Consider the following 27868-nt stretch of genomic DNA (forward strand, 5'->3'; position numbering starts at 1 on the left):
GAACTGTATTTTTAGTCTATTGTTATCCAGATTTTTTTTGTAATCCTGAGTTCTGTAATATAAAATTACTTGTCAAAACATTCAAATACAAATCTAACCATTCATAAATTCAATACACAGTGGTTGATCAAAGGTAGTTTCAAATCACAGATTTAAGTGAAATATGTAAGTGAACTTACCCATCACTTAATCAACTGCATTTCTGAAATGCCCCAAATATTGGCTGAGCATTTATTCTAAACTGCAGCAACATATTTAAAGAGGCTGCTTACCTGGTTTTGAGGAGCATAACTATTGCCCTTCTTCACAGGGCCGTTTTTCAATGCTTTCTCCCTGGCATGGCCTGCCGTCAGGTCCTGTTGCAGGATTGTTACACTGGCGGGTTCGAGTGCTCTCTCCGTTGGTGCAGGTGGACCAGGCGCTCCAACAGCTCCAGCCTCCATCAGTCACAACTGGTATGAAGACATCATACAGGATTAGGCCATCCACCTCTTTCAAGGTAGACCATGACTCAACTCAGTTTTGGTGATTCTGCACATCACTGCAGCCTCCTGAGCACAACCCATCACAAAGATTTGGCATTTAAAAATTTGTCAGTGGCAGTGCTGAAGAACCCTGGGCTTTCAACATTTTTTGTCATGCTAGGAAACAAGCTCTGAGGTCCATTTTGGGCACCCGTGTGTTAAAAACCTGGCCCCAGAGAATGAACTTACTGCACAGTAAATTTTTTACGTTGTCAGTTGTGGAACTTTTCCCCCAACCTAATATTAAACTAGCACCGTAACTGTGAAACATGACGTGTGCTAACACACACCGAGTTTTAACAGAAAACTGAAGACAAAATAATTTAAGACATGGTGAGATTGCTTTTGCCTGAAATTGGTTTACCAGTACTGCACCAAGCTGCAATACTCCTGTGTACTTAAATGAACTTTGTGTCACTCCAAGACACAGTAATGTATGTGTGACAAAGAACTTCAAATTAGAGTACCCTCTTAATGGAATAAACCCAGCGACTTACCTTACCTTCCATATGCATTTGATAGCAGTAGTAATTAAGGAGTGCTATGTTCTTATGAAGGCTCATTTTGTCAGCATATTGTTACAACAGATATGTTCATTTTAGTTTAATTTGAGCATTTACTCACCTTTCACTAATGTAGATTTGGGAATCTGACAAGCAATTCCCTTAAAATAACTTGAGCACAGGCATGTACAGACTCCATCTACCAGCACAAGGGTGCCTCCATTTTTACAGGGTTTACATTTGCACACACTGTATTCAGTAATGTAGTCTTCAATTGCCCTTTCCAGATTTTGTTTCTTTAAATATGCATCTCTCATCTTAACTGGAACAAGTGTATATATTGGAGAAGGCTGTAGAAGGAAAAAAGCCCATGCATAACACAGAACTTCCAAAGTTCTGAATCCTTTTGATATAACCATCACTGGAATAAAAATCTGAAGAAACAGTTAAGATAAAGGCAATGTGTGAAAGTTGATTATAAACTTGGAATCTCCCCTCGATCATAGAACAAAAGCTTTCAAACTGTAAAAAGCCACAGCTTTGGAGAACCTGTACTTACCCGTTGCTGTATCACTACTGGAGCATCAACCAAAGATTTAGCCCACTCCATGTAATCCTCTACATCAACTGCTTTGGCTCCTCGTAGTAACATTTCTTTGATTTTAACTGAAAAGTCAATCTTCCCTCCTTCAACTAAGGAAAGGACATCGTCAATGACAGCATTATCGTTCATTTCTGCTGCAGAAAAGAAAAAAAACCGAGGGTGAAGCAGGTTGTTTAATGTCCATCCATCTGGAAGAACAGCTGTCCTCCTAGTGCAGCCTGTCCCTCTTTGTAAAATGATTATAGAGAGAACTCTTGGTTGTATCAGAATTCAATATCTCTTTGCTTATACCTCTTATGTGGGAGGAAATCTTTAATTTTGCAATTAAATTAGAAAACTCTAGAAGGAAAAGAAAGGTTAGGACAAACTGAGACACATTATGGAGATCACAGTCCTTTGATGTCAAGCAGAAGATAAACCAAAAAAGGGCAGGAATTAGAATAGTAAGAGCTTTTGCTTCATAATTAAAATACAAGAGCAGAGCACTGAAAATAGTTCCCTCTTATGCATTAGTAGTAAATATCCTTGCCTTTTGCAATTTTTATTCCACGTGAAACAAAGCCCATCTCCAGACACTTATGAGGAGCTGAGGGCCACAATGACAGGCAGGGGAACACAAACAAGGTAACCAGAGAAAGGGAGCCTCTGCTTTGACTCCTCCCAGGCCTGTTCCAACAGAGTCATTAGCCCCGTAGGATGGGGCTGAGGATGAGTCAGCAGCAAGGTGAGTCAATGGAAGGACTCTCTGGATGCAAAGAATGGCATAAAGGGATAAAGGCAAAGAAAAAGGGCCTGATTGCATATAGGCAAATGACTGATCTGTGAGCTACTGTGCTGTGTATTGTCCTTCATCTTTGCAATCTGTCCTGGCCTACCATTAAATTCCATTCTAACGCTTTTCTAGGGTGAAGGGACTCTATTCTGTGTGCATGCATGTGTATAGAGCCCTGTGTGCAAGCAGCTAGAGCTGGACAAGGGGTGATAGGCACCTGGTGTTTGTGGTGGCAGCCCCTAGAGCAAGTGACAATACATATGCCAGGGTGCCAAGCCAGACTAGCAGGTGAATATGGGGTAAGTGGCATGGGAGCCATGCCACTTACCAGAGCAGCTGCTGCTGTGGCCTAGATCTGGTGGCTTTCCATGATGCAGTGACAGGAGCAGTCAGCAAGGGATGACCAGCAGATGTCATCCACCTGGCCCTCTGTAAGACCTTTGATACAGTTCCACATAACTGCCTTTTCTCCCAGTTGGAGATATATGGACCTGAGGGGTGGACTTATTGGTGGGCAAGAAACTGGCTGGATGGGCACAGTCTGAGGGTTGTGATCCATGGCTCTACGTCCAGGTGGAGGCTGGTGATGGGTGGTGTCCCTCAGGCCTCTATTTGGGACTGATTCTCATCAGTATCTTCATCAGCGATAGAGTGGGGTCAGGTGCACTCTCAGAAAGTTTCCAGATGACACAAAGCTGAGCCATTAACACAACAGAAGGACTGGATTACATCCTGAGACACCCAGAGAAACTTGAGAGGTGAGCCCACAAAAACCTTAAGAAGTTCAGCAGGTCCAAGTGCAAGGTGCTACACCTGGGTCAAGCAATAGCAGGCCTGAGCACAGAGTGGGAGGAGAGCCTGTGGAGAGCAGCCGTGCCCAGAAGGGCTTGGGGGTGCTGTGGGTGAGAGGCTGCACATGGCCCAGCCATGGCACTCCCAGCCCAGAGAGCCAAACGTGTCCTGGGCTGCACCCAGAGCCCCGTGGGCAGCAGGGCAGGGAGGGGATTCTGCCCCTCTGCTCGGCTTTCAGGTGTCTCTAACACGAGGAAGATGTGGACCCTGTGGAGAAAGTCCAGAGGAGGCCACAGAAATGGATGGAATGCTGGAAGACCTTTCCTATGAGGGACAAGCTGAGAGAGACGGGGTTTTTCAGCCTGGAAAAGAGAAGGCTCTGGGGAGACCTCATTGCAGTCTTCAAGTACTTGAAGGGGACTTATAAAGAGAGAGGAGGGCAATATTTTCACTTGGTTAGATATGGACAGAACAAGGAAGAGTGATTATAAACTAAAAGAGAGGAGATTTAGATTAGATGATAGAAGGAATTTCTTTACTCAGAGAGCAGGGAAGCAGTGGAACAGATTACTCAGAGAAACTGTGCCTTGTCCTGTAAATGTTCAAGGCCAGGTTGGGTGGGGCTCTGGACAGCCTGATCTAGTGTGTTGAACCCCTTTCCAAAATGGTGTGTTGGAGCTAGATGATCCTAAGGTCCTTTCCAACCCAAACCATTCTATGCTTTTAGGTCTCCAGAGTGAGACAAGTGGAGGAGCTGGGTACTGGGTTTCTAGGCCAAATACTGGAGAGACCTCACAGTTCTGGGTTTGACTGAGATGTTTTCTCATATGAATTCACTTCTGTCTAAGGCAACTGGAGGTAAGATGGTCCAAGGGCCAATTGCTGGATCGACTGAGCCCCTAACACCAGTCCCTGGAGGCATGTGTTGCCTTGGACAAGGTGGCCTCCAGAGGACCCTCCCAACCCTCAGCTTTCCTGTGATTCTGTGATATTGCCCACTGAAAGTCTTCTCCCTGATAAAATGGAGAGGAGAAAAAGATGAAACCATTTGTGCCGTTTGTGTTTGCCTGAGCACTGTGTATTTTGTCTGTATTTATTTGTGGCCAGTGACCTGTGTGTGTTTGTATGCATCATGCTGGTGTTCATGTGTGTGCAGGCTGGGAACACATTCTCAGGCTGTCTTGACTTGGGAGCATGGAAGAATGTGAACCTCACCTATAGTGCTCTACTGGATTTGTCTTTCCCCTGACAGTAATAACTATATTGATTATTCAGGGGAAGCAGCTGGTGCTGTCTTTTCTTAAGAAAAAGATGTAATGTAAATCAAGAATATACTTACATTTGTCCTTCCTATGAATATGTTCACATTTACCACCATCAACATTAATATTGGCTTGTATGTTTTCATATGCAATATTGGCATCTAAGTGATAGCCAAGGCATTTTTTTACATCTTCTACAGTGATTCCTGGGAATAGAAATAGGTAATTAGATGGATTGAATAAGCATAAATAACAAGATATTATTATTCTTACAAAATACATTTCAGGCCTATTGGAAATGTTTGTGGCTTTCTTCTTACCATTTATCTTTTACTTTTTCTTTAGCTATCTAATAAATATGAGGATGACTGTAATTGAAATGCCTGAACAGATGCAGGTGAGATCTGTAGTGACTAAGAAAATACAGAAAATGGATTTCTGCTTTTCTTTATCTAGTTGAAAGCAGGTTCAAGAAAATGGTTCATGAAAATGGTTCCTTTAGGAACCATTTTTTCCTTTTATTATATTGAAATTTTGTGTTTTGCAGTTGCTCAATATTTACTTATTTTATATACTAAATTACTGAATTCTTTCAGTCTCTCTTCTAACCTCAATTATGTTTCTCCACTCCTTTTCCCCATAAAATTAATCAAGGCCACTGATGTCTTAAAAGTATGCTTTTTCCATTAATTCTAATCTACCTCTACCCACTACTGTTTCCAGCATCTCCTTTCTCTTTATTGAACCCAAACCCAATATCATCTGCCACTTCAACACTGTATTCAGAAAGAATTTTGCTTAAAACTGGGACTTAAAAAATCCAGAACTACAATCTCAAGGTGATGAACAGAGTAATAGTGGGAAATGAAATTGACATATTTGTCCCGTGTCCCTTTTCATAGCCTCAATATTTGATAGTAATATTGATATTGCTGGTGCAAGCATCAGGTACTGATTTTCTGATCTCCAAAATCAACGTGAGAATTGTCTTTTCTCACTTGATTCCCATGTGATCACTTTAATCCAGCACAAACCCACATATATGTGAACTGCACATGAGGGAAGATTAAATTTCCACATTCCTATTTTAATGAGGGCATGGAATATTCCAGTGAGAATGTTGAGAGCTATGAAATCAATTTCAACACAGTCACATGCTCCATGTGGTTTCTAGAAAGCACTTCCATTTATTCCTTGCTTTTTGTCACCACTATACTCATAGAGTGACTGTACCACAAAAAGTTACCAAACAGGATTTAGGGTTTAGACAGGTTTTCTTATCTTTGGACAAGATCTCTTGTGAATTATGCAATTATTGCTAGTGTGTTCATGAGGTTTGTTAAAGATTTCTTTGGCCCCCTCAGTCACAGACTTAAAACAGAGATTTCAAATAGTTTTGTAAATTATGAAGTTGACTCTTTTCTCTGTAATCTCTCATAATTCTGTAATCTCACTGGTGTGCCACAAACAGCATGCACTAATCTGCACTTTCTCAGTATTTTTCCACAAACACAGTCTCGCTACCATCACATGTCTCTTTGAAAGTCTGGGAACTTGGTCGTAGCAAGGCCAACAGAAAGCATACCTAGTCGAGACATAGCATAATTATCCAGCACGTAAACAAGTTCGTATTTTCCTCCTACAGTTCCAGAGAGTGCATAGTGAGTTCCATAGTCTTCTAGGAATTTGAAATACTCCCCCTTGTCATATTCAGCAGGCAGAAATTTTAAATCATCAAGGAAACTGTCTGTGAGACGAACATCACGACTCCGAATTTGGAACCTTCCCAGCTGAATCTGTCCTTTTACATGCAGAAAGGTTTGGTTCTGAATGCAGGGAGAAAAAAGGAGAAGTGAGTGTCATTCTGGTATGCAGCCCAGCACAAAAATCTATTCTGTTTTACTTGTAAAGAAACTGCAGCACTTTTCAACATGGCATTCAATCTAGCATTATGGAAAAGGGACAAATTTGTTTTATAACAATTAGAAAGCTCTCTGATCTAAACTGAGGAACCAGAAATAGAGTTATTTTAGTTCTTCCAATTTAGAACTCTTCCCTTATTTCAGCAAGCCCTTTGTGATCTATTTCACAACAGGTGTCTTGAAGACCAATACCTACTGAAAAGTGGCTTTCTGACTTTTGTAACCTTGCAAAGTAGTTCTGCATGGCTTGCTAAATAGCAGAAGCTGCCCACTCAGGTCAGATGGAGTTTCCTCTTTGTTTATAGTCAGAGCAGACCTAAGTTCTCTCTCTTTTTGGACCACTTCCCTGTTATTCTCAGATTGTCAGAAGGAAGGGCACAGCTCCAATTAAAAACAAAACCCTCCTCACGGTTAGAAAGAAGAGCACAGTTCCAATTAAAACCAAAAAAACTCCAAACCAACATCATAAAAGGAAATTTAATGAGGAAATAAACCTCCATATTATGTATTTGAACCATACATACATTGTAAGTCTAGATATAACAACGGATATTTTTGTAAATTTCACTCCCAGTGATTTTATACATTATTCTAAGTTAGGACCTAGCTACTGCCCATAACTTGTGAAATAAAATCTTATTAAATACTAGCACTTAAGACTCTAAGGGAGCACATGCCTTCTAAGCCCTATTATTATTTGCAGTATTTATGTGACTCTCTTAATAGTAGTGCCCAATAGGAGGTATGAAAAAGGGACCTTGCTCCTGACCATTATGTTATCCAGCACCATTAAAAGGATCTTAAACTGCTGACTCAGATGCTGCTTAAGACTGGCAGAAATCTTCAGGTACCTAAATCACTGTGAGGAAATGTTTGTAGGTGCAGTATTCCTGCCAACCAGCATACACAGTTTCTCGCCAGGCGCCTCCAGGATTATGACTTTAACTTTCAGGTGGGCCCTGGAGGGCTCTCATGCAGGGACTTTCACTCCACTACCCTGGAGCCCTGTGACTTTGCAGTGATAGAACTCTTCTTGTGACAGGTTGTGACTCATTCTGTGAACTGATCTCTCAGCAAGGATTTGAGTCCAAAGCTCCTATCATAAACCACTAGACTATAAGCAGACATTAAAACCCCCTGAGCCATAGAGCTTGATCTTTTATGTCTGTGAAGATTCATGATTTGAGGTTTAAATGGTTTGTTTCCATCCCAGGAAAACTCATACCGGTACAAAGGCAATGTCGGGCTCAGCTTATCTTTATTGTGCAGATCTTTGTCTTCAGCATTATTTCAATTAATCAGTGATAAAACTTAGTTTAGCTTTTCCTTATGTCTATTCAACCTCCAGAGCTCTGAATGGGTCCTAGGCAACAAGACTGACAAACCTGAAAACATTAATTAGTTGAGGCAAATTCCTTGCACATGGTGCACTTCAGCTCTATGGAGTTGATACGCCTTGTATATGGTGGCATATTGTAGTCACAGACCCTGGCACAAAGTGTGGAAAATTGTAACCTGATCAGTTAATTCCATTAGCACACAGCTGCTGGATTAGGCCATAATGTTGTGTTCTGCTCATTTTGGCTGAGGAAAAAGTTAATTTTCTTCACAGTGGCTAGCACGGGACTATGTTTGGGTTTTTTGCTGAACACAGGTTTGATAATGCAGAGATGTTTTTGTTACTGCTGGACATTGCTTACACGCAGCCAAGACCTTTTCTTCTTTTTGTACGGCTGTGCTGCCAAGGGGGTTGGGGCTGCTTGGGAGGTTGGGGGATACACAGCTGGGACAGGTGACTCAAATTGATCCAAAGGATTTTTCCATACCTTATGACATTGGGCTCTGTGTATAAAGCAGGTTAAAGAAGGAGGAAAGGGGGGATGTTTTGGAGTGATGGCATTTGTTTTCCCAAGGCCAATTTACGTGATAGAGCCCTGATTTTCTGGAGGTGTTTGAACACCTGCCTGGCTGTGGGAAGCAGTGACAGATTTCCTTGTTTTGCTTTGTTTGTGTGCATGGGTTTTGTTTTCCTGTTAAACTTTATCTCAACCCAGGAGTTCTCTTGTTTTTACCCTTTCCATTATCTCCTCGAGCCTGCTGGTGGAGGAGTGAAGCAGCAGCTGCCTGGGGCTTATCTGTTGCCTGGGATTCAACAGCAGCATGTCTAACATCACTTTTTGTGAGCTATTTCATTTTGGCCTCACTAAGGTCAAAATGCTTACAAAATGCTAAGGCTACTTTGCTATCAAATAAAATGGGGTAGGGTCATTTCACTGTTTCAAAGGGCAGGTAGAGGTATGGCTTATGCACAATCCCAAAATGGGCTTGCTTTTCTCCAGACTGTCTACAAGAACATTCCCTTCAAGCATGCTGTGGGGAAGTGCAGGATGGGCATTGCTTATGAGAACTAGCACTCACTTAAGTTGTGCCAGCAAGCTAGTAAACTGTGGATTATCTTTGTACCAGTGCTAGTGCCTGTTCCCTATAGCCCTGGCTAGTTTATTAGTACACAGGTACCCACATATCTGAGATTTGACCTTTTGGTTATTATTCCTGAAATTTATTTTGTGTTTATGTGGTATAGGCCTACTCAGTGGCAATTTTTCATCATAAGACTTGATCTAATTTGCCCACTTTGCACTAGCTCAGAGCTGCTCTTTAATTAGGATGGGACCAGACATCTTGATCCTTTCTAACACCAAACCCCTGATGAAGATATGGGTGCTTGCTAGTCAAAGATAAACAGTGGGAAAAAGAAGATACTTTGAGTTGCCATTTGGCTGTGTCTGAAATCTTAACCCTATTGTCACCAGTATTTAATTAAAAAAAATTTTAAAAAGGCAGCAGCTGCCTAGAATACTTAGATTATTATTGCCTAATTCTAACACTGTATAAACTGTACCATTTGTAAAATAGTTACATTAAAGCATTTAGAAGAATTAATCTCACCCTTTCTGTGTAGCTTTGCAGGATGGAATTAAAAGTATAATTCTTTCTGTAGTCATATTTGAAATTTCCTTCTGAATCATTTTTGTTGCTCCCATCTGTAGGTGTGTACTTCAGAGAGGCGTCAACACTGAAATATTTCTGTTTTTCTATGTAAACCTCTTGTAACATTTTCACACGATCATGGTAGTACACAGATGAGAAAGTTTTGTCTGCTTTTGTCTGAGAAAAGATAGAGAAAAGGTTGTATGAGTGAACAACAGGCAGTAGTTGAAAAATCTATGTAGCATGTTAAAGCTTTACTTTTTACAGGGCATATCAATGCATTTTCTTACAGCTCTTTTTCCTTTTAAATCAAAACAAATGGAAATAACACTCCCTCCATAAGCTACCTCATTGGGATCAGCTCAGTCGTTCAAAAGTGAACAGAAAGCTGCAGTGACAATAATTTAGTGACTGTTAAATCTCAGCATGTGACACTGTCAAATTTGTGTGTGTCAACAGTCCCTTCACACTGTCTGCAGCTTCCTTGTGAGGGAACAGGAGGGGCAGACACTGATCTCTGCTCCCTGGGGACAGTGACAGGACCCGAGGGAATGGCCTGAAGTTGTGCCAGGGGAAGTTTAGTTTGGATATTAAAGAAGGTTCTTCACCCAGAGGGTGGTTGGGCACTGGAACAGCTCCCCAGGGAAGTGGTCACAGCACCAGCCTGGCAGAGCTCAAAGAAGCGTTTGGAAAATGCTCTCAGGTGTGATCCTTGTGGAGTCCTGTGCAAAGCCAGGGGTTAGAATCAATGATCCTTTTGGGTTCCTTCCAGCTCAGGAGATTCTATGACTCTATGTGAGGAATAATAGTCTCTCCTTCCTAAAATAGAGTTAAAATTTTCTAAAAGCTCCTGACTTCTTAAAAAAAGTTAGAATTATGATTCAGCCTTCTTTTATTACAGCAAATAATAACTAATCCAGTTATTTTATTATAGTTTAGCAGAACATCACATTTTAGCAACTGAAAATTGTTATACATCATAACCAAACATAACCAGAGATCTCTGGGTCAAATTTACTCATTTGAGGAAGAATCTGGTTAAAATTGTATTTGTTTTGTCAAGTTCCTACTTAGAGTAATTTAGAAGGCAAAATTGTGCTCTGATTTCTGAAAAGTGTTTAACATTTTTTTCAACAATGATCAACATTTTTGGTGTTCAAACCTCACTGAAAGTCACAGCCTGAAATTTAAAAGCCTAACATTTTTTTTTCCCCCAATGGGACAGAGAAGATCATCACTAATTGGAAAAAAACAAGTAGGACCAGAATATTGTATTATTATGTCTGCCTTTTTATCAGAGTCTTTTACATGTCCTTGAAAATGTAGCTTATTTTTGTCTTCTACCTAGTAAAAATTGTGTATTGTTATCCTTTCTGTATATCTTCTGTCCGTTTCTTCTGCTCATGTTTCAAACATTCCAGAAAGATAGTTCCATTTATTGTGCAAAGGTGCAGCACAAAGACGTGGGAATTTGTCTGGCATAACTGAGCTTGACTGCCAAAGTAAACGATAACATAAACTCTTTTCCTTCAGCACAAGCTTGAGCCTGAAAAGCTGCTGTCTGGCTCGAGAGATGTCCTGAGCCTTCCAAGAGTATTCCAGGAGCTGGCATTCAATAAGGCACATGACATCTTGCAAAGGATTCACACTTACATCGTAAGTGAGGGCAGCCATGTTCCACGGCTTGCGGTAGTACGTCCGTGTGTTCCCATCACGCACCCGCTCACAAAGACCATTGAAAAAGTCATTGTCAAATGGGCTGGCCATTGGCTGCATCCCTAAAACATTGATTCTGCAAGAGAAACACAAGGGAAGTTATACTCAAAAGAGAGTGTGTCAGCACACATGATCTGTAGACTGGAAAAGATGTGTTCTGTCAGAGACGGAAACTAGAGCTGTGGAACTGGATCTTGCTCCATGCAAGCAACTTGTCTCATCTCTTGTGGCTTCTCATCTGTGTACTGGAGTTAGTTACATATTTTGTAAAGTTCTTGAAGGATCATATATGAGAAATAAACAAATAAACAACATTAAATCTTAAACATGGTGAAAACCTTAGGCATAAAAGGAGGTAAAAACCAGTTTTCCTTACCAACATATTTGTGAAAAGAACATTTTTTCTTGACAAGTACATCTGTGAGAAAGCATTCCTTGTAGACTTAAAATGTACATCCCAACAGCCATATGTATTTTTAATAACTCAGTTTATTTGCTGGTAGGCACTTGTTTATCAAGCCTGTACAACATCCATCAAATGTTTAGAAGAAATATGCAGCTACTCCTAGCATTGTCTCTTCTTGCAGGGTGTGACCTGGTGGAATGGCAGCATTTCCTGGAGTATAAGAGAGGAAATCTAAACCATTACAAAACCAGGGAAGCAGGCACATCAGCTGTATACCTCTATGCATCTATATACTGATGTACAAGAAAAACTTCCAAAAATAACTCCTTGGAAGATGCTGTATAATTTATTTGCACTTTTCTGCATGATTCATACATTTCAATCTTTTCAGCATTTCCAATATTTACCTCTGGCAAATGTATGTGCACCTTTCTGAGTGTAGAAAGTGGTAAGCAAGCCATCAAAGTTGCCAGATTATGTCATTACTGAATCTCTATAGAACACTTTTTTATGCAAGATTTTAGTAACAGATTGTAATAGAGGCTTCTAAAATTGCATTTATGCTTGGTTTATTTCCCCATGCTAAAAAACCAGCATTTTTGCTCTTGCAGAGTAAGAAATTAAATGAAAAGGATGTACAATTTTTATTAAACACACTCTTGAGCAGTAATATACTTTTATCTTCTGTTCAGTTTGGATTGCTGCCTTCTAACTGTATTTGTAGGTAAACAATATGTCATGTTTTCTTTTTGTTAGAGATGAAAGAAATCCAGCAGGATCTGAGAACAGAAAGATTAATTTTCAACTTAGATTAATGATGAATGCTCCTGTAAACAACAAGTATGAGGAAGTGGACAATGAAATACTGGAATTGAACTATGCATAAAGTGTTGTAAGGCATCCCATTATATAAATAGTCAAGAGATATTTTCTCCCTTTTAGCATGCATTTTAGCAAAGTAATTGACAATTATTGATTTGTTGTGAAATATCATTATAAACAAATCTATACAGCTATAAAATTTACATTTAAATAAAATGTAAGTTTATTCATGTGGCATGTATGTATGATTCTGTTTACTAACACTATGATCCATTTACACTGTCTGCAGTGCATATTACACTGCATGTTTTATCCTCACAAGTATACAAAATAAAATGGTAGTTAAGTGTTCTTGCAAAGGCTGCTTAGCATTTCTGAACACAAATGCTACCATGAATTCATATTACACTTTTGGGAATGTCACTGTGATCCAGTTTTTTCAGCTGGCTTTGGAGACAATCCCAGACTCTTCACTGGGCCCTTTTGCTACCTACCCTTGTCCTGCAGTCCTGCCAACTTCAGACACATCGATGTCGTGGTTGCGGCATGGTGACCGTGGGTCAGACTCACAGTCATCTTCATCAGAAAAGTCTCCACAGTCGTTATCCAGATTGCACACAAGTCTTCGCTTTATACATCGGCCTGGTCAAGGAATAAAACATTGCCTGAATGCACTTTTATCAAGATGGACTTTAAATGGCACCCTCAGCTACTCTTTATGAAGATCTTCCTCTATGTATATTTCTACTGTTGTCCTGAAGGATTAAAATCCTATGCTTTCCCACTTTCAAATGAAAAAAACCTGCATACTACTGTTATTTGTAAGTTAGTGGGACGACTGAGAAAAGTAAATTGCAGGAGAACTGCTGTCATCTGAAGAAAATTGTTGCAATCTAGACTGTTGTATAATAAAATTCAAATGCCTAGTTGGTTGGGGTTTGTTATTTGTGTTAAGAGAATACAGGGAAATATCAATTCAACAAAAAAATCTTTCTAAATAATTTAAATTGTTGCTGTTTGGCCTATATTATTTGAATAATATGGACATGTAGTGTCCAAAACTATAATAATTTGTTCTTTAAAGCAGCAGGGAAGTAGTAACTTTCCTGAGTTTACATATGATGTAGTTTTACAAAGATGGTTGTTTTTCCCTACAGGATTTAAAGACTTTAGTAAATTAGCTGTAGCATAATAAATCAACATTTTGATATCATCACCTTCACCTGTAAATGCCACACAATCTCTGTGAACTAGTAGTTAAAGGTTTACTTTCTAATTTTTAATTGCTTTATTTGCGCTTTTCAGTGTTTGAGTTAAAAGCAATACAAAAATTGGCTTGGAACTTCAAATTCATTTACCATCATTGTGTTTTTCTTTTCACTAGTTTTTACTACTATTAACTTTTCCTACTTTATTTTGATTTCTGCTGAATCTTAAGCACTACATTTGTATGCCTTGAATCACTTTACAAATTTATATCTTATTTTGCATCTGGATGCATGCTGGTCTCCAGCTAGCATCTGTCATGCCAGTGAGATTGGTAAACATCCATATCCATTCTGTTAAGATTCCTTCAGTCCTAGTTTTTTTTTTTTTTTTTCCTGGTGATTTTTTGTAAAACCTAGTGATCCAGTAGCAAGTTAAGCTAGAAGAAGGGATATGGTCAGTATGGTGCTTCTAACCATGGAGTAACAGCTGCAGAAGAATTTAAATTAGGTGCAAATTAAAATGGAAGATGAGAGGAATGTACCCCTTTTTTATATAAGGGGTTTTGCTGCTGTGGTTTTGGCACTGTGGTTTTGTTCCCACCTGTCCATGGACTGTTTTTGAGTGCTAGCATGAGGCTGATGTAACTTATTCACAGAACTAAAATGTGGTTTCTGAGTTACTGCTTTACTTGCTATGGCATGAAAACAAAACCTACCTGAACTGCACTGAAAGTCAGCACCACAGTTTGGCTCTGGGTCTTCAGGACAGGCTTTGCTGGTTTTGCAGGTTTGTGTGTCTCCTAGGGCCTCCAGGCATGCTTTTCCACCAAACTGCCCGAATCTTTCAATACGTCTGGAGCGAAACTTGAAAGAGAAATAACACTATTAATGTTGCTCAGAGAGAAGAGAGAACTGCACCAGAACTTATGGGTTTCCAGCTGAACTTAGAGCTTTTCAAAACTGAACACCTTTAGTGAAGTTTTTATTGAAAATCCACAGGCAAAATTAATGAATAAAATAACATTGAAATAATAATTATGATTAATAACACTTAGATAGTATGTAAAGATGCTAATTTTCATTATTTAGTTTACTAAATAGTGTGGAAATGAATTTTATATTTTCATATATATTTTCATAAATGTTTTCATATATGTTTTCAAATTTTTGATGTTTTAAAGCCCTGAAAGAAACTCCCCTAAGAAAATAAAAATTTTCTGTGGAAAAGAAATTGTGGGTTTTTTTTTTTTTTGGTTTTTTTTTTTTTGTTTTTGTTTGTTTGTTTGTTTGTGGAGGTTTTTTTTTTAATTTTAAAAGGGAAGGATGTTTTGAAAAATAAAGTTTTAAGCATAGATAATTTCTATGAAAGTTTTTCATAGATAATTTCTATGAAAAAACTTTGTGAATGAGAACACTTGAGCAGTATTTCACAACTGGTTGTAGTATTCTCTTACTCTGTGGCTTCAAATCTGACATTATTATGGGTTCAATCAAATCATGACCATACATTATTAAGAGCTGAAATGTGACACTTTCTGATAACCAACAGGCAGACAGATATCCCTTTGGCTGTGACTTTGGAACAAAGACTCGCAAGTTCAGCTTACCCTTTGATTGGTGCACGGGTCGCAGGGCCCCCACGCGCTCCAGCTGCTCAGTTTGCAGTCTATTGGAGATGGAGCATTCAATTCCCTTGTTCCCCTGTGGAAGGCTTTTTCTGAAGAGCTGTCAAACAAAGCATTCCAGTGCAGTCCTGGGCAGTATACTAAAATCACATGTAAGTTTGTATTTAAACCATAGACTAATATTTTGGAAGCACCTTCAAGCTGATTTCTGTTTTGTTTTCATAGCAGTACTCAGATGTAACAACAGCTGACTAATCTTAAATTCTTTGGTGGTTTAAAATTACATTAAAAAACCACTTTGAAGACTTAATAAGCCAGGTCTTTCCTCCTTTTTTAGATCTTTGTGCATACAAATGCTCTTCTGGTGGGTCATGTTATTGAAGAGAAGGAAGCAATAGTACACAGAAAACATCTGCGCTTTCCTATTCAGAGAGTGGTTGTGCTCCCCAATTTGTGAAGCTAAAGACTCACACAGAGCAGCACATCTCAAATGGATGTAGCACTTCAATACATGTTAGTGATTTTAACTAATTGACTTTTATGGTGTTGCTCTTAACCCTGCATAAAAGCATAAATGCCTTCCAGAATTGAAAGAAATCTCATAAACAAAGGTATTACTTGGTACCGGGATAACTCACATTGCTAGAAAACACAGACATGTTTAGCTTCCTTACTATTGTTCAGCTTGCCAAGTTCAATACTGCTGCAGTTGGGCCTATTTTTTTGAGAGTGACTTGTCATATTGGTTCTCAGTTTTTAATACAATCAAACTGCCAGTTCTCAGTACATGTAAGGCCATTACTTAATAGAAATCAAGTTTCTTTAAAGCACCCACTGGTGGATATTAAAAACTGATGCATTATAGCATAAACTTGATTTATATCAAGTTTAAAAGCCAAGGCAATTAGTGGTGATCTTATCTTCAGTGGTAAATAGCCAAGGGATAAAGGAGCATTGAAGTATGAATTGCCTTTTTTATTCTCAGTAGCTTATTCCATTTTGGCATTACATTATGATTATTCATTCTCTGTGAAGCAATTCTCTCTGCCTCTCTCCAAGTTAAGGCTCTTGCCTCTGCTCTGCAATGGGACCTTCCTTGCTGAGCCCAGCTGGTTGGCAGATTTGCAGCTCCTGCAGTGTGAGGTACCAATGGGTTTCGCTGTAGGCAGGGCTTTGCCCTCTGCTCTTTGACCTCCTTACATCACACAAATATCACAGGAGTCCAAACAAATGTAATCTGATTCCATAAGATTAAGAAATCTGCAGTTTGGACAACAAAGATATAGCAGTTGATCCAACTTTTTGGTGCCATTTATTCTATTTTAAGTTTACGTACTAACTAAGTTGTTATTGAGAAAATAAATCTACCTCTTTTCAGCTATCAAGCCTTAACCAGCTCAGGGATCACAGACTTGCCCAAAATTTTGCCATGACGGCTATTAAACATAGAAATAGGCTACCCAGGGAAATGGTAGAATGCCCTTCCTTGGAAATATGCAACACTATTGTCAGGACTCCTGGATAAGTTAATCAAAAGCCCTGCTTTGAACAGGAGATCTCCAGAAGTTCCTTTCAGCATAGACTTTTCAATGTATTCAGCAGTTGTGTGAAATTCTGGAAAGCTGTGTTGTATTTGTAATTTGATGTAGCTCCCTAGCCTCTTCAAAACCAACTCTTCCATCCATAAATAGGTCATCTTACAGGTACCCCATACTAAGCAAGTAGTTCCTAAAAAGTTCCTGTACAATTTTCCATTATTTCCCACCACTCAGAATGACAGTAACATCAACAGCGGGAAAAAATGAGAATCTACTGCCCTGGTAAATGGATGAGAATCAGCTTGTTCCTTACTGTATCTCCAGGATGCCTTTCCACCTTTTTATTGATGGAGGACTGAAAACCTCTGAGTAACAATTCTATTCTGGCATCTTGGGTTGAAGACTGACAGGTTGTCCTTAAAGACAGTAGGAGTGAGATGCTAGACCCATAGGATACATTGACACATCTGATGGGGTGTCTGGAAGCAGATAGTTATCTTATTCCTGGCAATTACCAAGTATTCTGATGTTAGACAAATTTACATTGAAATATATTTCTGAATTGTGACATTATTGCTGTAAAAATAGAGCCAAAACTCTTACAGGCAATAAGGATTAATCATGGAAAGCAGCCATGTGCCTAAAAATACAAGCAAACTCAAGCTACTTCACATCCTAAAGATTTCCCCAGAGGTTGTTGTAAGGCATTATTTAGAGTCTAAAGTAGAAATCAAAGGCAGAAAAGACTGAGTTGAACTCTCCAATGCAAATGGAAGCCTTGCCATGAACTGTCTGCAAACTAAAAATGATGGTAATCTCTGAGTGACTTTCAGGTAGCAGTATTTTTTCACATAATTAAAGATCCTTTTCCAATCTAAGTGATACTATCATTTTATAGTCCTAATTAGCAATTAATAATAATCACAATTTAGCAATTTTACCAAGAATATTTATTGAATGATGTACACACATGCATGGGCCTTTCCAGCAGATTGTATGAGGTTCACATGATTTGCTGCAGATTTAGCTTTAGGGTTTTGAATTTACTTGAGGTTAGATAAACAAAACTAAAAAATAATTGGAAAAATCTCATTGCAAATGATTCTTAAACTCTGAAACACCACTAATGCATCCACTATTAAGATTATCTGGGAAATCAAAGGGACATATATTCAACAACATTGTTTACAAGAATCAAGATACTGCAAAAATTTGCAAACTTGTCACCTCCACATTAAATTTGAAGAAAAAGTGTTACTGGAGAACCGCATTGAAATAGATGCTGTCACACAATTTAAATAGGAGAGGAGGTAAAAATACTTCAGCTACTGAAGAACATCACTGAGGGTTACAGTGGAGAGCATGAACTTCAGGGGTGGGCACGGAAATCAAAATACCTTCTCTGCTATTCTTTATTGAGAGGTTTGAGGGACGGAAGAGTACTCTTTGGAAAGCAAAAGCCATTTCACAATCAGTACACAGAACAGTTTGCACCTTGTCTTGGATTGCACAGTACACTCTAAACACCCGCAGGCCACACTGCTCTGGTGGTTTGTTCTTGAGTGATACTTCAGAAGAGGCTTCACTGCTGACTTCATCAGTTACAAAAGAGATGACTCAAAAAAGAGTCTTGATTTGATAAGTATCACTCACCAAGAAATAAGGCGTGTTTGAAGACATGATAGCATCACATGAGAGCATAAGTTTGCCAACAGTAATTGCTAGCACCATCTTAAGCTGCACAGCCTTGGGTATGCTGGGGGCCCAAGCTGCTGGCCAATGTTGCCTGCTGTGGATTCTCTCTAATAATCAAATCTTCTGTCTGGACCATTTCTAACTGAGCATGCTAAACCTGTGCTTTAATTAGATCTGAATGTTAAAATAAAAATAACCATCAAAACATAAGAAACAAGTGCTTGCCCAATCTAGTGGCCTTCTATGGTGGAATGTCTCCATCAGTGGACAAGAGAAGGGCTGCAGATGTCTTTTATGTGAACTTCTGTACAGCCTTTGACATGGTCCCTCACAACATCCTTCTCTCCGAATTGGAGAGAGATGGATCCAATTCCATACTGATAGATGGATAAGAAAGTGGTTTTATGGTAACATCCAGAGGTTAGTGGTCAATGGCTTGGAGTGCCAGGGACATCTGTGACAAGTGGTGTCCCTTGGATCCATATGATGATGAGTGTTATTTGATATCTTTAATAATGACATAGACAAAGGAATCGAGTGCACCCTCAGCAAATTAGCAGATGCCACCAAACTGAGTGGTGCTGGTGACACTTGTGAGGGATGGGATGCCATCCAGAGGCACCTGGACAAGCTGGAGAAGTGGCCCTTGGGAATCTGATGAGGTTTAACAAGGCCAAGTGCTGGTGCTGGGTAGTGCTGCACTGGGTAGGAACAACCTCACTATCAGCACTATCAGGCTGGGCATGAGCAGCCCCAGAGCAGCCATGCCCAGAAGGGCTTGGGGTGCTGTGGGTGAGAGGCTGCACATGGCCCAGCCATGGCACTCCCAGCCCAACAGAGAGCCAAACATGTCCTGGGCTGCACCCAGAGCCCCGTAGGCAGCAGGGCAGGGAGGGGATTCTGCCCCTCTGCTGTGCTCTCCTGAGACCCACCTGGAGCACTGCATCCAGCCCTGGGCTCCTCTGAACAGGAGGGACAGGGACCTGTCAGAGAGTCCAGGGGAAGCCACTGAGATGATCAGAGCACAGAGCACCTCTCCTGTGAGGAAAGGGTAAGAGAACTGGGATCGTTCAACCCGGAAAAGAGGCAGCATAGGAATGACCTCACTGCAGCCATCCCATATCTGAAGGGAGCCTACAAGAAAGGTGCAGAAGGCCTTTATACAAGAGCATGGACTGACTGGATGAGGGTGAACAGATAAAAAGAGAGTAGGTTTAGATTAGATGTTAAGAGGAAGTTTTCTGTAGTGAGGTGTTGGCACAACTTGCCCAGAGGAGTTGTGGATGCCCCATCCATGGAAGCATTTAAAGCCAGACTGGATGGAGCCCTGAGCAACCCTGTCTCATGAAAGGTGTCCCTTTGCTCAGCTTGCGAATGACAAATTTCTGATAGAGCAGCTCTTCAGTTTTTTTTCACATGACTATTTGATAGGGACCAGGCCTTCCTTCTCTGTGACAGCAGCTCTCTGCCCACAGACAGCAACAGACTACTTGCCCAGGTGTTTTCCTGGGGAAGGCTGTGAGAAGATCAGAGGAAGGAATGAGTAACAATTCTTATCTCCACTTGCTGCACCTGTTGTGCTTATGTGGAATGTGTTATGGAGATTTGTTTACCAAAAGGTGATTTCTTAACTGGACACTGGATAGTGTTTTGAAGGATTGACCAATTAGGTCAAAGCGGTGTTGGAGTGTCTGTAAGGGCTACGAGCTTCTTAACAAGTATAATATAATATAGTAGAATAAAGCTATTGATCAACCTTCTGCAATCATACAGTCAATGCTAATTATTACTCAGCTCTGGGCCTGGGGCAACAGTTCTCCTCCTAGAGATACTTGCAGTGAAAACACAAAAGCTGTATTTCCAAAGATTAGAAATAGGCAGTCTAGGAGACTTTAAATATTAAGAGGAGTACTTTCAGCACAAAATTGTTCAGCTTCAAGAAAAAATAGATTGAGATTAGGTATTTTCACACAGCATGCAACAGAAAAAAGGTACCTGAGCTTTACCTGCCTGCAAAAATATGCCTTCAGCTGCTTCAACAGGCACCTTTATTGTGTCACACATATCCAAAAGAAAGAGATAAATCATTGTTATTTGACTCCTCAAAATACAGCAAGAAGTAGGGTTTTTTTCATAGGATATCTGAGCAAGGTACGATTAGAAATATCCACACTGGATGTTTATGCTCTGTGTCAGAGAAACGAAGCAGTGGAGACAGCTGCAGAAGAAAAGGAACACTTACCTTCTGCTTTCCTGCCAAACTGAGGCAACTGTCTCCACATTGCATAGTATGGCTATAAGCTGCAGAATAACATGCATGGTTCTCATTTTGTAGGTGAGCAGGCTGGAATTATTGTGACTGAATTTGTAGTTTATTTATTTGGTCCTTTAGTTATTTATTAGCAAGAGAACAAACAAAAAGCAGTGTGTACTGAAGAATGCCAGTAACTGCCCAAAACTGCCTTACTGTAAGTGCTCTAAAGTCCACTTTTCAGAAAATTCCACTTTTTCCCTGAATGGGAAATACTGTGAAGCACTTGCAAGGTTAAAAATAAACCAATTTTGTTTAACAGTACCTTTTGAATATAGGAAAGATGTTATGTAAAGGAGCCATTAACTACCTAGTGAAAAAGTTGTAACTGTGACTCATGTAAAGAACAAATAGTTCCTAAAGGAGAGCTATTTACAAGAGCAAGTTCAGTGCATAACAGCTTTGGAATCCTCGTTTGGAGTACTGCAGGACTGAAGTCCCAAAATTCTTCTTTTATTCCTCCCCCAGCCAATATAAAAGAATGACAAAAATATTTTTGTGGATTTAAATGATACTAAAACTCTTTTAGCTTTCACTCTGTCAAAAAATCCAAACCACAAGCCAGCTCTTTAGAAGAGCATTCCTTTTCAGTGGTTTGCTGTAATCCAGATTTAAGGCATCACGTGTTGGACACAGTCACAAGTCACTCATAAATAACCTTCTGTTTAGCTGTTAAGAATTAAATATTTGGATACAATCTTAAAATAATAATCCAAGGTAAAGATTTTCCAAGTTACTATGGGTAATTGAAAAATACAATAGAAGCAGTTTTATTTTTCTCTATTCCTTGTTTTTTGTGGCAGGGTGAGGGAGGTAAGGCAGGCAAATTTGCCCCCTTGGTTTGGATTATTTCACTCAAGGAAATCTTCATCTGCTGCAGCCTCAGTCCAGTTTGATGAGTCCAGTTACAATAAACTAATTTGTTAGGCAAGAATGCAAGACACAGACATTTGTAATATTGTACTGTTTTATCAAAACTGCTATCACAGTTCATGGTTCTTTAAGACAGAGACTCGGAGTAAGCAGCTATTCTAAGTTTGCTAGCAGACCAGCAAGCATTTTTGGCCAGCTTGTCGGAGGTCCTGGTGAGCCGGATGCACAACATCCTGATGGCCATTTCAAAATCTGAACAGCAGTGATTTAAATCCCTAACTCAAATGCTGGTAAACATATTCCTTCATATTGGCATTAAGGCAGTCAACTATCCTTTTATTTTTAATACTAAGTTATATATTGCCAAGCAGTCAAGAAGATAAAGCAAAAAACAACAAACAAAACCACAAACTGAAAAAAGCCAATCAACCAACCAAAACCCCCCAAAACGAAACAAAAACACACCCAAAAAAAGCCCCATTGAGATTCTGTAAACCCTCTTAAGGCCTATATTTCAAGCTGGACAACAAATCCCTTGCAATGAGTTGTTTTTAACCCCTTAACCATCAAACAATATTAGAAATAAGAAGAAAAGCCTAAACCAGCAGCTTGCTAATGGATTTATTATTTTTTAATCTATCTCTGTTAAAGGAGTATATAATTTCTTCTGAACACAAGATGTTCTGAGATTTTCCAGCATCAGTTTAGATCTGCAAACCCAGAATATACAAGCTGAATTATTGAAACTTCTGAGTGCAATGCAATCTAAGTACTTAGCTCCCACAGTCCTGCAGAAAGAAGCAAGAAAGCATCTTTAGCAGCAAAAAGCTCAGGCTGAGCAGCCAAAGTTCTAGTGATGGTTTTTGCTAAATCAGTTTGAGATTTTTATATTTTAATATGGCACAACATTCGTTGAACAGGTCCTATGCAAGAAGTTACAGAAAGGCCCTTTGCCATCAGACAGCTGCAGAACTGTGAGGAATGATTCTCAGCAGACTTTACTTCTAATGTCAACTAGACCCCAAGACACTTACAGAGGACAAAATTAACAGCCACACTGATGTTCATTTGATATGAAGAGTTGCTTCTTTTTAATGCCATTAAGTAACAGGCACTACAGTTTTATATAATAACAGTGTAACATCAATAAGTTTCTACATTTCCAGTTTGAGACAAAAACTTAAATTCATGATTTTTTTTCAATTTTTATAAACATTTTTGCATTACAGAAAGTGCAAGAGAAGTTTGTATACAAGACTAATTGCATGACTGGCTGAATTGGGTACTAAGGCGGTATTCAAGTTGACTTTCTTAGCTCTCCAGTTTAGCAATGGCTTAGGCATTTGATTTAACAATAACATTTCAAGTTTATACTTAACATTAACAGAAAAACTTCTGACACATCAGTCATCACCACTGGCCAAGAATGTAGCTGTCACAGGCAGTTGTATCTGGTTCCAAAACCTGTTAGTAAAGAGGCTCTTGAGAAAAGGCAAGCTTTCCAAGAGATGATTTTTTTACCTCACATTAATGGCACAGAGGTGGTGCATCTGTTCACCAGGAGCCTAGGCATGGAGTGAAGCCTTTTGGTGTTTTTGTTTTCTAGCAGGCTGGAAATATCCCTCAGGACACCAAGTGACAAATCAAACTGAGCACATCAGGGACTCACAGAGATATAAGTAAGAACCCTACCTGCTTGTTTCATTTGTTTGCCAAGCCACCTTAACAGGAAAGTAATCCTAGTAGTTTTCCCTCCCTGAAAACTGCCATATTAGCACCAAGACAACAGTTAGTGTCCACAGCTACCTAAATGTTCTGCAAGAAGTTTTTCAGTTTACAGTGTAGGCCTCTAGTACTCAGGGCTTCAGCAGTGCTGTTACAGACTCCGCAGTCCCTTAATGACATTTATGGTGGAATGATGCCTTTACTTTTAGTTAAATAGGCCAGTATTAGATTATTTTCCTCTACGTATAGTTACATTTTTGTGGCTGAGAGACCAAGTAATCTGTCCAGTCACCAATTAGAACTCCATAGCATCCCCTTAACTTTACAACTGGCTGCTGCTGTCATCATGAGCAGATGACCTAGTTGTTTATGTTGCGGACTTTCAGCTACTAATTCTAGACCCTTATGCAAAGGCAACATCTCTCCCCGAGGAACATTAAGCTCCTCTATTTTGGGACAGTAAGTGCTATGTAAAGGGAAATGGTACAAGACACATTACTCTGTGCTACCAGCCTCTCTGTAAAGGAGTGCAAAGAACCAAAGTAAAGGTAACATCCACCAACTTAAATTTGGGTTTTCAGCGTGAGTCAATATCCCCATTTGCTTTGCCCTGAATTGTCTTCACAGCACATTCTTTGAGAGTCCATGCTTCAATCCACCTGGATAGAGTTTAGACTGCAGACATCATGAAACATCAGCAAGAATAGCAGACAGCAAAGTGAAACACATAGAAAAATCATGTTGAGAAGAGGTCCAGTTATTCCATTTGTCCTTTTCTGGTTATACCTGGTGTGATGGAAAGGAATTAGTGTTAGGATGGTTATGAGTTGTGCTTTATTGCTTAAACAGAGCCACTGAGAACAAAACTAAAGCAATAAATATCAACACTTGTTCTTCATCAGAAGCTAAACGGTATTTCAGGGGAAGACTGAAAGGTATAGCAGAAGATTTGCTGGATCAGTAGATCATGCTCTTCAGTCAATGGTATGAAACTTCAAATTACATTATTTTCTAGCAACAGAAGTGCTTGTAACAGCTTTTGATTAAAAATCAGAATAAGAGTCTAGTAGCCTTACTCTAGTTTTATTCCAATTTACTCAGAGTCCAAAACGGCCATTGTTGAGGTGATTAAACTTCAGAAAGCTGTATGCTGTATAAAGGGCATTCTATGCTAACATTCCCCACAGATATCTGAAAGTATTAAAGTCAGCTCCTCTGAGATCTGCAGCATGTATACAGTCATTAATTTTCCCTCCAGGAAAGGAAATCTAGATCTACTGTGGACTTGGGATTTAAATCTGCGGAAGAATAAAGTCTTTATTTCTAACAAAGCAAAGCTGGCTAGGCTTAGACAGACTACAGCTATGTGCAAATCTGATAGAGGTACTTTAGTAGAAGTTCCTCTAAGCACTGTTTGCCATATTTCAAAGAGCATCAGTGAGAAGCTACTGCAGTTTTTGGATATCTCTTTGCCAAATATTTCCTCAATAAATTTCAGAGGATGAAGTAGGTTGGCTTGTTAGGGGAAGACTCACCTGATCTATGCAAATGGGTTGCCAAATTGATCACCAAAAGGACCAGAAGGTGGATTCTGAGATTCCTTCTACAGAACGAGAGATAAGCTGTTAGTGGATTTCCAGTTTTCACCAGATTTACATTGCATGAGCTCTATGAGCTTACACTGCAGGCTCTATGAGCTATTTCCTGTTCAAACACCTGAAAAGAATACTTCATAGCTCCAGCTAAACACACATTTACTGTAGTGCATCAACAAAAGAAGGGGGCTCTAAGCCATGTTAGCTTTTGTGCTAGTCCAAGGCAAGGACTTTTTTTCAGAAAACTGTTTGCTACTGAACACTCCTTTGGAGCCAGTGAAGTCATGAGACATCTTTTAGTCAAATGCTAGAAGTCTTAAGTCAGCACTCTGGTATTGGTCCAGAATTTTCACTGAGGGCTTTAAGTGCTCTGTCTCAATTAGAGTGATCTGGTGAAGCCACTTTCTCCCCTACAGAGCCCTGAACATGGAACCTTTTATTTGTTCAGCTAGAGAGCTTCACAATCCACATGGCTTAGTCTGCTCTAAAGAGGGTTATATATAACCAAAGTGGAGTATTTCTGCAGCTACATTGTGATACTCTTTTGTAGAGTGTCCCAATACTACAGAACTTTGCACCATGGGCAAGTGGTTGTGGTGCCAAGCCAACTGGAATAATGCTTTAACCTTCTTACAACAGATACCCTCTGCTAGATCACATATTAGCCTCAAAGATGCAAGTTTTTTGTTGTATGGCCTCTAAAGCCAGAACTAAACTAGTGCTCAAACATAGGCAACGCAGTTATTAAGGAGAAAAAAAGGGTTTTGATTGCTTTTTTTGTGGTGATGATGTCATTTGGGCATTTTGGTGTTAAGGTGTTTGTTTGTTTGTAGTTTGTTTTTTTGTTTCTTTTGTTGGGTTTCTTTACTACTTACAGATGAGGCACCGAAAGGATCTGTTTTATCTTGACTTTCAAACAGGCCTTCAGCTGGCAACACACTTTGTCGAGGAACAGGCTTTGGTGGTTCTAAAAAGGAGAGACATACTGCTATAATTACTTGACAGATTTAGCAACCACTCAGTTCTGCTTGTATAGCAACACCACAGCTCATCTAATTAGAAACACAAAAAAATTAACTGGAATTTTCTTAGAGTGACTTTGAGTCACAATATTAACTCCTGCTTGTCCCTGACTAAGCTTAAAACAGATGGAAATTCTATCAATGTACAAAATTAGGTTTACCTGGGTCTAGTCAAATAATTTAGGCACTAGGTGTCAGTGTTCAGCCATGCTGCTGCTAAGTCTTCGATTTTTCTAGTTGAGCTAGCCCTTCAACCCTCTGTTTCAGTAACCATTAACTCCAAAATGTAACCAGTCATTTTGGCAGACAGCTTGCTAGCTGCCATTTCATCATGATCTGTACTATCTTTAGAAATGCCTACTTTACTACTACAGTAACTGCTGAGAACTCCAGGAGCACCTGAAAGGCTTTGCTGTTCTCCTCTCCTTGCTGGTACTGCAGGCGGCTTTGTCAGATGGAAGTCTTTGAACATTTCCTTGACATCCTTCATTTCTTTATCCCCAAGTGGATCCAGAGCAATGAACGCATCACTCTCTTTCTTAGACAGCTCCTTTTGCAGCGTAGTTCTGGGTGGTGGCTGGGGTGGGCTAGCTGCTGTTGACATGGAGGGCAGCGCTGAGGCTGTCTGGGCTGGGAGCGCTGAGGATGTGAACATGCTGCTCTGGAACTGTGCCCAGGAACTGGGTGCAACTTGTGCTGGCTGTGACCAGAGACCAGAAGACTGAGTGGGTGCAGCACCAAAAGATGAAGACTGGTTCCAGCCTGACACTGCCTGAGTACCTAAGGCAAGTGGCTGAGTAAATCCTGGAGACTGAACAGACACCATTGACGCATGAAAGATTGATGTGGCCTGAGTGAAGGAAATTTCCTGTGGGGTCCATGGTGTTGAAGTTAATTGCAAGCCACCTGTGGGGGAGATTGTTGTTACACAGCACTTCAGTCATCTGAAGATCACAAGCAGGAGTGTATCAATTCCATAAACGGTACCAGCAAAAGATTTTCATGTACTGTCTGCAAAAATCTCTTGATTTGCACTTACAAATCAAATCATTTGGGAGAAAGACAGTGGGAGAAAGGGTTTAAATTTTTACTTTGCTGCATTTCAGTGCTGCAAGGACATAATTGAAGTTGTTTTAAGGGAAGGATGAACACAGTTCTAGCACAGAAGTGACAGGTGGATTTGCCATACAGCTGTTTCTGTTTAAATGATTATTAACATACTGTGCAGCAATATTACCCTGACCTCTCAAGTTGTGCTTGGCTCACTTGAGCCTTGTGTACTTGAAGCAGGAATCTGCTGTCAAAGTTAAAGCAGTTAACTGCTTTAATCCTGATTCAGTTGAGGATGCAGAGTTTAGGATTTGCAGAACTTAATAGTTTAGGGCAAATAGCACATGGGTTAAAGGGTATAGCACCTACACAAGAAGTAAAGGAAGACTAGAATCCATGTTTGGTGCTAGCAGATATCTTGGAGTAGAACAAAACATTTACTTTTGTAAACTAACCTATAGCACCCAATGGAGATGCTGTGGTAGAGCTGTTTCTGAAGAGGTCCAGTGGGTTAGTTGACGAAGCTGCTGGCTGTGCCCCTGAGCTCGGGCTCTCTGTAGATGGCACAAAGAAGTCTGAGCTGAACAAGTCATCCGATGTAGCCTAGAAAGAAAAAGAAAGTGAGATGCCATGGCAGAACACATGCTAGCACAACCAGGGCTCCCTAGTCCAGAGTCCAAAGGAGACTTTTTTCATCTAAAGAAGAGGAGGGAGTTTTGATGTAGCATTTAGAGTATAGGAGCTTCAAACATCACCCTTTTGTTCATGCCTATGGATATACACTGCATAAAATAGGTAAAAGATGTAGTAGTCACAAGCCAACAGTGGAACAGCAGGACTTAAAATGGGTGAATTATTTGCTACAAGTGAGCTTCCCTCCGCACCCTACCCCTTTTAACTCTACTACTTAGT

The 27868-nt window shown here is 39.9% G+C and overlaps 2 protein-coding genes across 4 annotated transcripts in view; both read right to left on the bottom strand.

The window, feature by feature from the left end:
• Positions 1 to 272: 272 nt before the first annotated feature.
• Positions 273 to 20780, bottom strand: C9 (complement C9). 2 transcript variants are annotated; one of them, XM_005488820.3, is made up of 11 exons: positions 20623 to 20780; positions 15130 to 15247; positions 14239 to 14386; positions 12809 to 12956; positions 11024 to 11162; positions 9329 to 9547; positions 6043 to 6283; positions 4535 to 4663; positions 1587 to 1765; positions 1149 to 1377; positions 273 to 452 (listed from the first exon to the last, which is right to left on the bottom strand). In XM_005488820.3, the coding sequence occupies exons 1-11, from the start codon at positions 20706 to 20708 to the stop codon at positions 292 to 294; spliced, it is 1797 nt and encodes a 598-aa protein (XP_005488877.2). In that variant the 5' UTR covers positions 20709 to 20780; the 3' UTR covers positions 273 to 291. The 2 variants fall into 2 exon arrangements, with proteins under 2 accessions (XP_005488877.2, XP_074389672.1); XM_074533571.1 differs by having other exon boundaries at positions 15130 to 15287; positions 20623 to 20723.
• Positions 20781 to 20974: 194 nt separating this feature from the next.
• Positions 20975 to 27868, bottom strand: part of DAB2 (DAB adaptor protein 2) — a 28704-nt gene continuing 21810 nt past the window's right edge. The window contains exons 10-14 of one of the 2 annotated variants that reach the window (XM_014268329.3): positions 27412 to 27559; positions 26306 to 26812; positions 25760 to 25851; positions 24825 to 24892; positions 20975 to 24075 (exon numbers count right to left, since the gene is read on the bottom strand). In XM_014268329.3, the coding sequence (XP_014123804.1) occupies positions 24830 to 24892; positions 25760 to 25851; positions 26306 to 26812; positions 27412 to 27559 (810 nt within the window). In that variant the 3' untranslated portion in view covers positions 20975 to 24075; positions 24825 to 24829. The remainder of the gene's footprint in view (positions 24076 to 24824; positions 24893 to 25759; positions 25852 to 26305; positions 26813 to 27411; positions 27560 to 27868) is intronic. The other variant, XM_005488821.4, reaches the window with a different exon arrangement.

This window comes from Zonotrichia albicollis, chromosome Z, assembly GCF_047830755.1.
Source record: "Zonotrichia albicollis isolate bZonAlb1 chromosome Z, bZonAlb1.hap1, whole genome shotgun sequence".
Classification (NCBI taxonomy): domain Eukaryota; kingdom Metazoa; phylum Chordata; class Aves; order Passeriformes; family Passerellidae; genus Zonotrichia; species Zonotrichia albicollis.